Source organism: Trichomycterus rosablanca, chromosome 7 (assembly GCF_030014385.1).
Source record: "Trichomycterus rosablanca isolate fTriRos1 chromosome 7, fTriRos1.hap1, whole genome shotgun sequence".
Taxonomy (NCBI): domain Eukaryota; kingdom Metazoa; phylum Chordata; class Actinopteri; order Siluriformes; family Trichomycteridae; genus Trichomycterus; species Trichomycterus rosablanca.
The window spans coordinates 876761-893679 of NC_085994.1; the positions used below are offsets into that span (position 1 = coordinate 876761).

Consider the following 16919-nt stretch of genomic DNA (forward strand, 5'->3'; position numbering starts at 1 on the left):
GATTATCAGTGCAGACATTCAGGGTATGTGTGAACAACAAGCTCTGTTCTCACACTCTCACACCCTGACAGTGTATGTGTGTGTGTGTGTGTGTGAGAGTGTGTGTGTGTGTGTGTGTGAGAGTGTGAGAGTGCACGTTGGTGGCTGTACTTCTGCTCTGTAGTTGGAGGCCTGTGGGAGGATGAGGAAGTGCCGGTGTGTTCAGGGTTTGCCGGAGTTGCGTGTACTTCAGTGCAGCAGACTCGTCTCGGTTCGGAGGGGCGAGCCGGTGATGGAGAGGTGCTGATTAAACCACGCCGGTGGATTTTTACCTGCTCACCTACTGATATTTGCCCCCCTGCCCCCGACCCAGAGTTCTGGCAGGAGAGGGGACCACAGAGGACCACAGGGGATCAGAGGCGAAGGAACAACTGGCACAATGGTAAATATACTGGTGTTTTTATCAGGAGCTGGATGTGTTTTTACTGACCTGTTAAACGTCCAGGAAGCAAAAACTGAAATTACTGCTGCTGATGTGGCGCAAAAATGTCCTTTTATTTTTGGATTTTACTCTACACATTAGTGTTTATGTATAATAATAATAATATAAATTATACATATTATAATATAATGTAAAATAGTAATAATGGTATTTAAAATAACTATAATATTGATAATAATAGTAATGATAATAAAAATTATGTCAATAATAATAAAAATAATAAGAAAATACAATAATAACAATGGTAAAAAATAACTATAATAATATTAATAACAATAATAGTAATGATAATAAAAATTATATCAATAAAAATAATAATAATAATAAAATAATAATAATGGTAAAAATAAATATAATAATATTAATTACAATAATAGTAATGATAATAAAAATTATATCAATAATAATAATAATAATAATAATAATAAAATACTAATAATGGTTAAAAATAACTAATAATATTAATTACAAAAATAGTCATGATAATAAAAATTATATCAATAATCATAATAATAATAATAATAATAATAATAATAATAATAATAAAATACTAATAATGGTAAAAAATAACTATAATAATATTAATTACAAAAGTAGTAATGATCATAAAAATTTAATCAATAATAAAAAAAAAATATCAATAATAATAATGATTCCTAATTCATTAAAATGATAAAAAAATAATATTATAAATTATAATAAAATATAAAATAATAATGGTAATAAAAATAATTATAATAATGCTAATAACAATAATATTAATGATAATAAAAATGATATCAATAATAAAAATAATATTAATAATATAAATAATAATAATGATTTATAATTCATTAAAAATATAAAAAAGAATAATATAAATTATAATATAATATAAAATAATAATAATGATAACAATAATATTTTAATTAAAATAATTAATTGTTAAAAGACATTTTAAATAATATTATTTGCAGAGGGCACAGCGATGAATTATTCTGGCCCACTACTGCTGGGATCCAGGGTTCAAATCACCAGCCTTGCTATCAGACATGATTGGGGAAGGGGGGGGTTACTGCATTGTGCCCAGTGATTCTGGTGAAATCGGACCTGCCGCAACCCTGGTCAGGATAAAACTGTAATAAAACATGAACATGAAAATGAAATGAACGTGAGAATAAAGAGCTTTTAGTAAATATTTGATCTGGTTAGAGTGTTTGTGTGTGTGTGTCGCTTTGTGATGGACTGGTGACCTGCCTGGGGTGTATCAGATCCAGTGTGACCCTGACCAGCACAAGCAGTGATAAAACAGACTGAATGAATGAATAATGGTGTGAAGGCTGTGGATTTAATTATACGTGTGATTTCTGGTGGCAGCAGGTTCTTATGAGGCTTTATAAACAGATTACAATTTTAAAAAGCATTTGATTGATTCAGCTGTGAGAATATTTTATAAATGATTAATATTTGTTGGTACACCAGCGTTACTTCACCTCAGGGGTACACTGATTCCTCGTGTGTGTATTTTATCAACCGTGATCTGCGGTAGCGCCTCCGTCTCCTCTGAGGGTTCTTTATCTTACACACGGCATCGCCTCCGCTTCATTCACACCACCGATATAATGTACGAACGTAAAAACCAGCTTTAATTGGTCATGTTGTTCTCAAAAAATACAAAATCATCATTTCAGGAAGCAATCGATCAGAAAGCAGAAGTGTGGACGTGGAGGTGGGGAGATCTGAGAGCGCAGCTCCTTAAATGGAAGAGACGAGCTGCTGTCTGTACTGGTTCTGAACAGGAAGTGATAAAAGCTGATGGTCTTCAGCAGTGACAGATTTAAACATGAGGATGATATACACACACAGTTAACGGGGGAAAAGTATCGGTGCACTAGTGCACAACACACCAGAGATGTTCACAAGTCACAAAATACGAGTCTTTAGATCTACACAAAACATATATTATAAATGTAGAGTAGAAATAAACTAATAATCTGTAAGTTCAGATAAAAACAACAACAGATTAGCGAGTGTATTTAGCCGTTTTACTTCGTGTCTTTACTTTCCTCCTCATTGTGTAAATGAATGTAATTTCTGTAACAAGAAGGTTCCAGTTAAAAGCTTCAACTGATACGTTTTGTTTTCATTACAGAACAAAAGCGCTCGATAAATCACGGCACAGCGGCCAAAATCCCAAACACAGCAAAAACAATCATAACCGCTGCTTACCTTAGCTTCTGTTCTTCCAGATGCTATTACATTTATAAGCGTGCGTCCCATTAGGAACAGAATCCGTTATTTTGTAAATGTGCTTATAATTAAAAACCTCCAAACTTTTCACGGTGGTGAAGTAAAACAGGAAGTGGTTAGAAAGCCGATCGAGCGTTTCATTACCACGTCATCTGTGTGACGCAAACTGAATTAATGCAAATAACAGCATTTCTTACTAACAATTACAATCAGAAGCTCTGATTGGTTCAGAAAGCGGTTCTTACAATCATTAGAGCCGATTCTGTAGGAGCGTTCCATTCACCCCGGGTGTTCCTGTGAAGTGCACTACGTAGGGTATTCCACCATTTCCAAAGGTAACGAGAAAGTTCAAATGAAGTGAACTTCAGACTGTGTAGGGAGCGACGCTTCATCACTATACTGGAAGCTGGCTGGAACATTTACACATTGTGTGTGTTTCAGGTTAAGACGGCCAAAACAGGTTAACTGTCACAGGTAACTAATGGTAACACATACTGACACTAGAGACTCTTGTTGATTACGAGTCATTTTTCTGCGAGTCATGAGTCGAGTCCAAGTCATTTGAAACGAGTCCGAGTCGAGTCTGAAGTCGCTGTGTGTGCGACTTACGTGCGACTCGGACTCGAGTCCCCGTCTCTGCAACACACATCTACTGGAAGACTAAAAGCCTGGTGACCCGCCCTGCTCCCCTCTACCTACCTGATCAGCTCCTCAGTAGAGAGGATTCTAATAAGACCTGGATTTATAATCCTAGATTATTTAGACGCTCTACTTATACAGAGATACACCCGGTACATCACCACAGTTTTAGCTTACTAAGCTAACACAGGTAGCATCAGGTCGTTTAAACCAACGATAGCACGCCGGCTAACGTCTCCCTCCGTGTACCGAAAACGCTCAAACTGTCCTTGACGCTCCAATTTACAAATAAACCCACACTCGTATAATTACACCTTTATAGATTACACATCAACCAGAATTTATTTACAATTAAAAGGAACTCCGTTGGTTGCTCCGCATTGATTCGTCCACCACGTTTGTCAATTATGGTGAGAAAAGGATTTGTTTTGCCGCACTGAATGCTGGGATTGCCTTCAGCGCTGAGGAGGCATCGGGCGCTCCCTCGTCATTCAGTCAGATCATCACTCAGAATTAAGGCGCCTCAGCGGGAGCATTTTAAGGGATCTAAGGATTTAGACACGCCCTCTTCTCGGGAGTGTAGGATGATGGGAAATGTGTCTGTGTAGAGAGAGCTCTGGTTGGATATTCACCCACTCACTGTACTTGGTATAACTGGTAGATGCACCAAACTTGGCCTCATGGTCCGTTACTATTCAGCAGCGTCCACATATTTTTGACAGAGTTGACGTCAGGACTTTGGGGAGGCCGTTCCTAAATCACTTTTTGTGACCTTCTGGCTGAACCTTACCACCACTGTGCTTGACGGTAGGTACAGTGTTGTTGGGTCTTACCCTTTCCCCAGCATACGTTCGGTCCTTGTGGTCAAAAATCTTTGTTTAATTTGACCACACGTCCTGGTCAGCGTCCTTATTGAAGACTTTTGGGGCTGATTTTAGTGCATCTAAACATCATGTAAATAGAACCTGTGTGGTAACGATGCCACATTCTAATGAGATTCAAATACAGATACGAAACACAGGCTGACATGGTCGTTGATAAGGCCCTGGGACTCCAGCGAACCACAGTGAGAGCATTATCCACACATGAAGAAAAACTGGCACTGTGATGGGAGAAGAACTCAGAAGAACGTCAGACCTCACTCACATCAGTTAGGGTCAAGGTACATGATTTGACAATAATAAAGACACCAGGTGCAATTTAGAATAGAATAGTATAGAATAAAAAAGACTAGAATGGAATAAAATAGAATAAAACAGAATAGAATTAAATATAATAGAATAAAAATAAAATAAAATTGAATAAAATTAAATATAATAGCATAAAATAAATAGAATAGAGTAGAATGAAATATAATAGAATACAATAAAATAGAATAGAATGGAAAAAAGTAGAATAAAATAGAATAGGAAAAAATAGAATAGAATAAAACAAAATATAATAGAATAAAGTAGAATAAAATAGAATATAATGGAATAAAGTAGAATAAAATAAATAAAATAAAAATAAAACAGAATAACATAGAATAGAATAGAATAGAATAAAATAAAATATAATGGAATAAAGTAGAATAAAATAAATAAAATAAAATAGAATAAAATAGAATAGAATAGAATAACAGAATAGAATAAAATAGAATACAATAAAGTAGAATAAAATAGAATATAATGTAATAAAAAAGACTAGAATAGAATAGAATAGAATAGAATAAAAATAGAGTACAATGAATCCAGCTCATTTGGAAGCTGGGGTCACAGCACAGGGTCAGTCACTGTGTGGCGCTCCTGAAGCACAGAGGGTTAGGGGTCTTGCTCAGGGGCCCAATAGTGGCTGGACAGGCAACTTTTCTATAATAATGAAGCTCACAGCTCCACACACCAGGTTCCAGAGGGGCATCAGAGCATGGTCTGGTATCTCTTTAGCTGCGTCTGGGCGTGGGCTGGTATCTCTTTAACTGCGTCTGGGCGTGGTCTGCCCGCACTATTTTGAAAGCCGAGGCTGAAGAGGATGTGTGCACTTTTGACTTTGCACAACCCCACTGGTGGCTCCGCGTTAGGGGAAGTCGAGATGTTACGCCGGCCTCGATACTTCCTTACAACGTGTGTGTGTGTGTGTGTGTGTGTGTGTGTGTGTGTGTGTGTTCCAGGAGCCGCACGCCATCGCAAACAAGCCAGATTTACCATCACGTAAACAATGGGCACTGCCAACGGGCGGGGCAACATCCATTCCCAAAATATCATTTGCAGGTGTTTATTCAAAAGCAGTGTTTAATAGTTACAGCTCGGTGGCTCACAGCAAGAAGGTCCTGGGTTTGATTCCCAGGTGGACATTTAGGGTCCTTCTGTGTGTTTGCATGTTCTCCCCCTGTCCGTGTGGGTTTCCTCCGGGTGCTTCCCACAATCCAAAGACATGCACACAGACACAGTTCAAATCCTTGTGTGAAACAGTTCTAGAAAAGTAGTGGCTGTTATAGATGTTGTGAAACTGGATGTCCAGCACGAGCTCCTAGTCAAGTGTCCACATAATTTGAGCGTATAGCGGAGATGGGGACACACAGCGACTTCAGACTCGACTCAGACTCGTTTCAAATGACTCGGACTCGGCTCATGACTCGCAAAAAATGACTCGTAAACAACAAGAGTCCCTAGAGTCAGCATGTGTTAACATTAGTTACCTGTGACAATTATATATATATACAGTGTATCACAAAAGTGAGTACACCCCTCACATTTCTGCAGATATTTAAGTATATCTTTTCATGGGACAACACTGACAAAATGACACTTTGACACAATGAAAAGTAGTCTGTGTGCAGCTTATATAACAGTGTAAATGTATTCTTCCCTCAAAATAACTTAATATACAGCCATTAATGTCTAAACCACCGGCAACAAAAGTGAGTACACCCCTAAGAGACTACACCCCTAAATGTCCAAATTGAGCACTGCTTGTCATTTTCCCTCCAAAATGTCATGTGATTTGTTAGTGTTACTAGGTCTCAGGTGTGCATAGGGAGCAGGTGTGTTCAATTTAGTAGTACAGCTCTCACACTCTCTCATACTGGTCACTGAAAGTTCCAACATGGCACCTCATGGCAAAGAACTCTCTGAGGATCTTAAAAGACGAATTGTTGCGCTACATGAAGATGGCCAAGGCTACAAGAAGATTGCCAACACCCTGAAACTGAGCTGCAGCACAGTGGCCAAGATCATCCAGCGTTTTAAAAGAGCAGGGTCCACTCAGAACAGACCTCGCGTTGGTCGTCCAAAGAAGCTGAGTGCACGTGCTCAGCGTCACCTCCAACTGCTGTCTTTGAAAGATAGGCGCAGGAGTGCTGTCAGCATTGCTGCAGAGATTGAAAAGGTGGGGGGTCAGCCTGTCAGTGCTCAGACCATACGCCGCACACTACATCAAATTGGTCTGCATGGCTGTCACCCCAGAATGAAGCCTCTTCTGAAGTCTCTACACAAGAAAGCCCGCAAACAGTTTGCTGAAGACATGTCAACAAAGGACATGGATTACTGGAACCATGTCCTATGGTCTGATGAGACCAAGATTAATTTGTTTGGTTCAGATGGTCTCAAGCATGTGTGGCGGCAATCAGGTGAGGAGTACAAAGATAAGTGTGTCATGCCTACAGTCAAGCATGGTGGTGGGAATGCCATGGTCTGGGGCTGCATGAGTGCAGCAGGTGTTGGGGAGTTACATTTCATTGAGGGACACATGAACTCCAATATGTACTGTGAAATACTGGAGCAGAGCATGAACCCCTCCCTCCGGAAACTGGGTCGCAGGGCAGTGTTCCAGCATGATAATGACCCCAAACACACCTCTAAGACGACCACTGCTTTATTGAAGAGGCTGAGGGTAAAGGTGATGGACTGGCCAAGCATGTCTCCAGACCTAAACCCAATAGAACATCTTTGGGGCATCCTCAAGCGGAAGGTGGAGGAGCGCAAAGTCTCGAATATCCGCCAGCTCCGTGATGTCGTCATGGAGGAGTGGAAAAGCATTCCAGTGGCAACCTGTGAAGCTCTGGTAAACTCCATGCCCAGGAGAGTTAAGGCAGTTCTGGGAAATAATGGTGGCCACACAAAATATTGTTACTTCAGGAACTTTCACTAAGGGGTGTACTCACTTTTGTTGCCGGTGGTTTAGACATTAATGGCTGTATATTGAGTTATTTTGAGGGAAGAATACATTTACACTGTTATATAAGCTGCACACAGACTACTTTTCATTGTGTCAAAGTGTCATTTTGTCAGTGTTGTTCCATGAAAAGATATACTTAAATATCTGCAGAAATGTGAGGGGTGTACTCACTTTTGTGATACACTGTATATACCCGCAACGCACACAATGTGTAAATGTTCCAGCCAGCTTCCAGTGTAGTGATGAAGCGTCGCTCCCTACACCCTACACAGTTTGAAGTTCACTTCATTTGAACATTCTCGTTACCTTTGGATTGGAATCTCACTTAAAATGGTGGAATACCCTACGTAGTGCACTTCACAGGAACAGCCGGGGTGAATGGAACTCTCCTACAGAATCGGTGCTGATGGTTGAAAGACGCTTTCTGAACCAATCAGAGCTTCTGATTGTAATTGTTAGTAAGAAATGCTGTTATTTGCATTTATTCAGTTTGCGTCACACAGATGACGTGGTAATGAAACGCTTCATCGGCTATTTAAGGATTTAGACATACCCTCTTCTCGGGAGTGTAGGATGATGGGAAATGTGTCTGTGTAGAGAGAGAGCTATAGGTTTTCATGACGTGAACGAACTCTGGTTGGATATTCACCCACTCACTGTACTTGGTATAATTGGTAGATGCACCAAACTTGGCCTCCTGGTACGTTACTATTCAGCAGCGTCCACATATTTTTGACAGGGTTAAGTTCAGGACCTTGGGAAGGCCGTTCTTAAGTCACTTTGGACAGATTTTGGGTCACTGTCCTGTTGGAACACCCAACTGTGTCTGAGGTTTAACCTTCTGGCTGAACCTTACCACCACTGTCCTTGACGGTAGGTACAGTGTTGTTGGGTCTTACCCTTTTTCTTTTAAGGTTGTGCGAACCGTCAGACTTGAGCCATCGTTTAATCACATTGTAGGAATAAGAAACCACATCAGACGGAGGTGGTTCACAAAAACAAGAGACCGTCTCCATACCGAGAAACCAAACTAAACCCTCAAGAATCATCGTCCTCACCACAGCTTCAGATTCTTCTACACTGTACGAAGAATATTGAAGAACCAGCGCAGAGTTGTTTTGATTAAAAACATCGTACTGAAATATACGAACAATACACCGATCAGCCATAACATTAAAACCACCTCCTTGTTTCTACACTCACTGTCCATTTTATCAGCTCCACTTACCATATAGAAGCACTTTGTAGTTCTACAATTACTGACTGTAGTCCATCTGTCTCTCTGCACGCTTTGTTACCCCCTTTCATGCTGTTCTTCAATGGTCAGGACCCCCACAGGACCACCACAGAGCAGGTATTATTTAGGTGGTGGATGATTCTCAGCACTGCAGTGACACTGACATGGTGGTGGTGTGTTAGTGTGTGTTGTGCTGGTATGAGTGGATCAGGCACAGCAGCGCTGCTGTAGTTTTTAAACACCTCACTGTCACTGCTGGACTGAGAATCGTCCACCAACCAAAAATATACAGCCAACAGCGCCCCGTGGGTCTAGAAGATGAGCGACTCAAACAGCAGCAATAGATGAGCGATCGTCTCTGACTTTACATCTACAAGGTGGACCGACTAGGTAGGAGTGTCTAATAGAGTGGACAGTGAGTGGACACGGTGTTTAAAAACTCCAGCAGCGCTGCTGTGTCTGATCCACTCATACCAGCACAACACACACTAACACACCACCACCATGTCAGTGTCACTGCAGTGCTGAGAATCATCCACCACCTAAATAATACCTGCTCTGTGGTGGTCCTGTGGGGGGTCCTGACCATTGAAGAACAGCATGAAAGGGGGTAACAAAGCATGTAGAGAAACAGATAGACTACAGTCAGTAATTACACAAAGTGCTTCTATATGGTAAGTGGAGCTGATATAATGTTTGTGTAAATACAGGTTTTTAAACAAAAAACACAGCGCTGGAGGGGTGGGGGTGTAGTATCCCGATACAAGAAGTCAGTTACATCTTCAAGGCCTCTTTAACAGGAAAAACGTCTCTTTCTCGCAGCATTGTGGTTTTATTTTGGCTCATTTCTTATTAGGGTGTTTTTACTGCTTTAGTATTTGGGCATCGCCACAGCAGATCTGGTCCTCATACCAGACCTGGCACCATATACCCTTCCTGACACGACCCTCCTCTTTCTATCGAGGCTTGGGACCTGCACTGAGAGCGCACTGACAAGTGCAAGTGCGCCTCCTAATGTCTAGGCTGTTTCAGCCATCTCTCGCCCTTGGACGTTAGCCGATTCGAACCCTGGATCTCCAGATTTCAGCAGTAGTGGGGTAGCTTATTTTACCGCTGCATCATCCGAGCGCCTTCCTCAGGTTTACATTTACATTTTTGGCCTTTATCCAAAGCGACATTACAGTTACATCATACAATTACATTATACAGTTATATATATATACTGCGCAATTGAGGGTTAAGGGTCTTCCTCAAGGGCCCAACAGCAGCAACCTGGCAGTGGTGGGGCTTGAACCAGCAACCTTTAGATTACTAGTCCTGTACCTTAACCACTAGGCTACGGCTTGCCTTAGAAGTCAGTGTTCAGTTATTTTGGGACAAGTGGACAAGCGGTGTCCCAATACTTTTCTCCATATAGTCAGTTAGCCGTGTAGATCAAAAGTATGTAGACGCGTCTCTTAAATGTTGAGTTTAGGTGTTTCATGTGATGAAGGTTTTAAATGTAAACGATGTGAAACTATATTTACAGGACCACGCGGGTGACAGTAGTTTCCTGTGTTTAGTACCACAGGCGGCCACAATCGGGCGTATCTATAAACGAGCAGCTGCTTTATTTTTTTGGTGTTTCAGTACAAGACCACAGGCCTGACAGTCATGCACACCCTCCACCTATCAGACTAGAGACGGATCGAATGCACGTATCATGTTAGGTGCCCAAATTAAGGGCGAACCAACCAGCAAAACAGACTTTGGACTTGTGCGAGGAAATCCACACGAACACAGGGAGAACATGCAAACTTCACACAGAAAGAACCCAGGAAATCAAAAACAGGCCCTTCTTGCTGTGAGGGAACAGTAGTACCCACAATGCCACTGTACATTTACATTTGTGGCATTTAGCAGACAGTTTTATCCAAAGCGACTTACAGTTATGACTGAATTGAGGGTTAAGGGCCTTGCTCAAGGGCCCAACAGTGGCAACTTGACAGTAGCAAGGCTTAAACCAGCAACTTTCTGATTACTAGTCCAGTACCTTAACCATTGAGCTACCATTGCCCTATAGACGTCTTGAAGATGTCATTATCAACAAATGTTTAGCAACAATAGCACTATTATTAACAGCTATATGTCATTATTGGGTGGCACTGCCACCCCACAAGAAGAAGAACCTGGGTTCAATTCCCTGACTGGGCAAACAGGGTCCTTTCTATGTGGAGTTTGCATGTTCTCCCTGTGTCTGTGTGGGTTTCCTCCCACAGTCGAAAGACATGCAGACTAATTTGACCTACTACAAATTGTGTGTGTGTGTTTGCTTTGTGATGACCTGGCAACCTGTCCTGGGTGTTTTCTGCCACCACGACCCTGACCAGGATAAAGCAGTGGTAAAAGGACCCCCACAGAGCAGGTATTATTTAGGTGGTGGATCATTCTCAGCACTGCAGTGACACTGACATGGTGGTGGTGTGTTAGTGTGTGTTGTGCTGGTATGAGTGGACCAGACACAGCAGCGCTGCTGGAGTTTTAAACACCTCACTGTCACTGCTGGACTGAGAATAATCCACCAACCCAAAAATATCCAGCCAACAGCGCCCCGTGGGCAGCGTCCTCTAACCACTGATGAAGGTCTAGAAGATGAGCGACTCAAACAGCAGCAATAGATGAGCGATCGACTTTACATCTACAAGGTGGAGCAACTAGGTAGGAGTGTCTAATAGAGAGGACAGTGAGTGGACACGGTATTTAAAAACTCCAGCAGCGCTGCTGTGTCTGATCCACTCTGATCCATACCAGCACAACACACACTAACACACCAGCTCCATGTCAGTGTCACTGCAGTGCTGAGAATGATCCACCACCTAAATAATACCTGCTCTGTGGTGGTCCTGTGGGGGTCCTGACCATTAAAGAACAGGGTGAAAGGGGGTAACAAAGCATGTAGAGAAACAGATGTACTACAGTCAGTAATTGTAGAACTACAAAGTGCTTCTATATGGTAAGTGGAGCTGATAAAATAGACAGTGAGTGTAGAAACAAGGAGGTGGTCATAATGTTATGGCTGATCCGTGTGTATATATTTATATATACAGTATATACTGTATATATACTGTTGTAATGACATTGTGAATGAAGAATAATTAGTAAAACTAAAAGCTCAGCTCTTTGTGGCAGCTCTACTGTCCAACACTGACTGATACACAATCTATTTTCTCCAACAGGGCAGCAAGTATCACTGGCAGAGTCAAAATGTCAAACAGAGCGGCGTGGACGACATGGTGCTTCTGTCCAAGATCACGGAGGACGCCATCGTGGAAAACCTCAAGAAGAGATACATGGACGACTACATCTTTGTATCCTTCCATAAATAATGTAATGATGGCAAATCATCGCTCAAAAATACAACAACCAACTACAGCTAACATACAAACACTGAGCACAATATCGTCAGACATAGGTGGGACCCTACCTACACGTTATGACCCTTTGTGAATTTATTGCATATATTTAATTTATTCCACACAGATGTTTTTGCGTACAACTGCCACAGTAAACACACACGCTCTGAATAGTTTGGAACCTAAAGATTACAGGCGACGTCCGATGGCGACTCGCAGACAGTCGGTTAAGCTGGAGACCCCAAAAAGGAGGGCATCAGACCCCAAAAATGAGGGTATCAGACCCCAAAAAGGAGGAACATCAGACCCCAAAAAGAAAAACATCAGACCCGAAACAGGAGAACATCAGTCCTCAAAAAGTAAGGCATCAGACCTCAAAAAGAAGGACATCAGACCTCAAAAAGGAGGACATTAGACCCCAAAAAGGAGGAACATCAGACCTTAAAAAAGAGGGACTCAGACCCCAAAAGAAGAATATCAAACCCCAAAAAGGAGGACATCAGACCTCAAAAAGGAGGGCATCAGACCCCAAAAAGGAGGGCATCAGACCCCAAAAAGGAGGACATCAGAATCCAAAAGGAGGGCATCAGACCCCAAAAAGAACCCCATCCACCTCCCTCCCTCGGGTCAACTGTTCCCGTCAGACACTCGGCCAGGTCGATAGCACAGCTGAGATTCACACTCGACCGCTTGATATGTCAGCGATAGTAGGATTGCATGTTAAACCCCTGCGCCACCCAAACGCCCTGTTTTGTGTTAGAACGTTCATGCTAACTGGTTGGCACAATGCGTTTACAACTTGTCTGACCCAATACACACCCTGATCTCAAAGTATTATATTTCTATAATACTAATTATGATCCATTTAAAATATATACATATTTATATAGATAACAGAACAGATGCATCTTCCCTTGAATCTTCCTCCCAATCTAGTCGTATCCAATTTAATGTATTTTCTCCCCATTTTCCTTCCGATTTTGCTTCCGCTGCTGAGAGATACCTGATTGCATTCAAGGAGAGCACGTCGATGCCCACGCCTCTTCCGACACGTGTACGGCCCTCCTCTTCTCGCCCCTGCATTCTGCACAGGCGCCTATTCTGCCAATCAGGGTCCTTACACAGCGTATGAAGATCCCACCCACACACACATAAAAAGGAGGAACATCAGACCCCAAAAAGGAGGAACATCAGACCCCAAAAAGGAGGACATCAGAATCCAAAAATTCGGGCATGACAGTTAGTCAGGATCGTATCTACAAAACACAAAAGCTTAATTGATGTAATTGTGATGAAACTAAACTCAGTATAAATCAGAACAGTAATGAAGGTTCTTCTCACCACATTTAGACTCGACTTGTGATACTTCAGTACAAAAATCCTGAAATTCATCTTTCCTGAATCTTCGGAGTCGGTGCTGAGCGACACTCAGAGCTGGACGCTGGTTTTTTACTCCATACCAGCTCACTTACAGTAAATGTGTTCTATCGTGTATTTACGGATCTAGCTTTGTACTAGGCCCTTCCCTAAACTCTTGCAACACAGTTGGCAGCGTATTGTTATGGTCATTTTTATAAACATGTATATTTATGCCAGTTTAACCTCAAACAGGAAGTTCCATGTGAGGTGGGTTAGTTCTTCTCACATTGAGCTTACATTATTATAGCTACACAAACACAGCATTCAAACCACCAGGGGTGAATGCTTCCTTTTTTCAGCCACACTACTAACCCAGGATCAAATACTTAGCAACACTCACTTCCTTGCTTCTTATTACACACATCTGCTGTCATGCTTTGCTACTTAACAAATATTTTACAAAGCGTTTATTTGATTTCCTTTATTTGATTTATTTGATTCATTTTCTATCTTTTCCCTCCCAATTTAGTCATATCCGATTCCCTGCTCTGGCCGAGGAGAGCCGCAGATAGTCACCCGCCTTCTGCATGGTACATGCGTCTCACAGAAAGCCGTATTGCGTACGGAGAGTCACGCACTGCTGTCTCTTGTTCAGGCCTCTCGACCAGCCAGCAGAGGGCGCAGTTGCTGCAGCAGCAGCGAGGAACCCCATCCACCTCCCTCCCTCGGGTCAACTGTTCCCGTCAGACACCCGGCCAGGTCGATAGCACAGCTGAGATTCACACTCGACCGCTTGATATGTCAGCGATAGTAGGATTGCATGTTAAACCCCTGCGCCACCCAAACGCCCTGTTTTGTGTTAGAACGTTCATGCTAACTGGTTGGCACAATGCGTTTACAACTTGTCTGACCCAATACACACCCTGATCTCAAAGTATTATATTTCTATAATACTAATTATGATCCATTTAAAATATATACATATGTATATAGATAACAGAACAGATGCATCTTCCCTTGAATCTTCCTCCCAATCTAGTCGTATCCAATTTAATGTATTTTCTCCCCATTTTCCTTCCGATTTTGCTTCCGCTGCTGAGAGATACCTGATTGCATTCAAGGAGAGCACGTCGATGCCCACGCCTCTTCCGACACGTGTACGGCCCTCCTCTTCTCGCCCCTGCATTCTGCACAGGCGCCTATTCTGCCAATCAGGGTCCTTACACAGCGTATGAAGATCCCACCCACACACACATAGTGCGGCCCCCATCCTGCAGATACGGTGGCCAATTAGTATCTGCTGCAGGCACTGCCAATTATGCCCGTTAGATGGTGCCCAACCGACTGGTGGCAACACTGAGTTTTGAACCGAGGAGATCAGAAACTCTGATGCTGGTGTGCTAGTGGAATATCCCGCTGCGCCACCTGGGCACCCCATTCCCCGATGCTTTTTCTTCTCTTCTGCGGCAGACCTCCTAATATTTACTCCTGATAGTGAAAGGTCTTAAGTAACACACGCCTTTCCAACACGTGTGCAGTACTGACCACTTCTTTCACCTGCACTAGGTGGGTTCATACAGAGAGTCACGCATTGATCTTTATTATCCCCCGTCTCTGTGTAGCACCATCGATCAGCCAGCAGAGGGCGTAACTGCAGTAGTTCTGAGCAATCCCTCTGGCCCTCCTACCCTCAGACAAGTATAGGCGCCCAACTTGCCGGTAACAGAGCTAAGATTCGAACCCCTAAGTTTAAGATGTTGCGTTTTTTAATATTAATAATTTAAAGAAACCGTATCTGTTGGCTAATAACATAGTGAACTTTAAGGCATTAGTGTCTGATCCTTGACTGAAGTCCTCAGACCTACATCGGTTCCGTCTTGATATCAGTGAATCCATTCAAACAGATGCCGTATTTCACAGATCGGGAGATCGAACTCTACCAAGGAGCCGTAAGTAAAACGTAAAGTCTCTACATATCCTTCCTATCTTCATAAATGTAAACTTCAGTAATCGTGGTGCTTACACGGTTAGGTTTTGAGAACTCTGGTTGTTAGACAATGGTGGACTGAGTAGCTGGGACATTTTCTGTTGCTTTTAAAAGCAAAATTTTTGTTTAGAAGTGGTTTAGGGTGGGTCGCACATCACTACAGTGACACCAGGTGGAAATCTGTACATGCAAGATATTAAAAGATGAACCCAAATGTGCAGGATGCTTAACAAAGGCTGAACATTAAAGAAACTGCACAGAAACTACAGAAACTAAAAAGAAATGGAGACCAAGGATAAACCTGCCGCTTAAACAGATAAAAGAGAATCTGGAAAGAAAATGTCTTAGCTACTCAGTCCACCAATGTCTGACAACCAGAGTTCTCAGCCACTGTAAAGGAAAGGAGCAGCCAAACTAACTGGCGCAGCCCACGTCCACTGTGGATCCATCTATGCGGGCTGCTCATAGACGTGCCATCACACCACCTCTGGAGGCAGCTTGTCTCAACACAAGAAGATAAAAGAGTCGAAATAGTCGAAGTCAAGTCAGAATTATTTGTTTAGTATTTTTTTTACAATAGACATTGACTGCATCTGAAATCGCACACTTACCAGGTACGTACTAGATCGGAGGCAATATACACTGCTCGACCGGTAATGCAGTACGCTCTTTCAGTACGCAAGTGTGCAGTATGGACACAACCTCGTACGTACTACGTCCGCCGTCTTACCAACATCACGTGATGCACAATGGTTCTTCACAAAGCTGCTCAAAACGTTATTCAGGGTCATACTAAACCATAACATGTTTATTGTTATCTTTCTTCTTCGCTACGAACGTATTTCCAGCTCCAGTTGCTTTATGGGATAGATTATCAGACCGTAAGTGTGCATCGTTTGCATACTCAAAAATGACCGCCCAGGCAGTACATCATCCGGGTACTTTAGTAAATACTACGTATTAGGGGACAGTGGTAGCCTAGTGGGTAGAGCTTTGGGCTATCAACCAGAAGATTGGCAGTTCAAATCCAGGCTCCAGCCACTGTTGGGTCCTTGAGCGAGGCCCTTAACCCTGTCTGCTTCAGGGGCGCCGTACGATGGCTGACCCTGCGCTCTGACCTGAGCCTCCAAACAAGCTGGGATATGTGAAGAAAGAATTTCATTGTACTGTACACCTGTATATGTATATATGACAAATAAAGGATATCTATCTATCTCTTATTCGTACATACTAACCGCTCTCGTGTACTGTTCAGTATGGAAGTACGCGATTTCGGATGCAGCTATTGTCTCAAAGCAACTTTACAGCATCCAGGACCGACAGTGGCCAGAAAAAACTACCTTAAACTTATAGAAAGAAACCTTACGAGAAACCAGACTCAACAGGGACCCCCATCTTTCTCAGGTAGACAACACACTGGAGGAAAAATAGTGCCAGATAGAA

The 16919-nt window shown here is 42.3% G+C and overlaps 1 protein-coding gene across 1 annotated transcript in view; it reads left to right on the top strand.

The window, feature by feature from the left end:
• The first annotated feature begins 306 nt into the window (after positions 1–306).
• The window catches only part of myo1f (myosin IF), a 56232-nt gene continuing 39619 nt past the window's right edge, over positions 307–16919 (top strand). The window contains exons 1-3 of the mRNA XM_062998224.1: positions 307–421; positions 11954–12085; positions 15349–15438. Coding sequence (XP_062854294.1) covers positions 419–421; positions 11954–12085; positions 15349–15438 — 225 coding nt within the window. The 5' untranslated portion in view covers positions 307–418. The remainder of the gene's footprint in view (positions 422–11953; positions 12086–15348; positions 15439–16919) is intronic.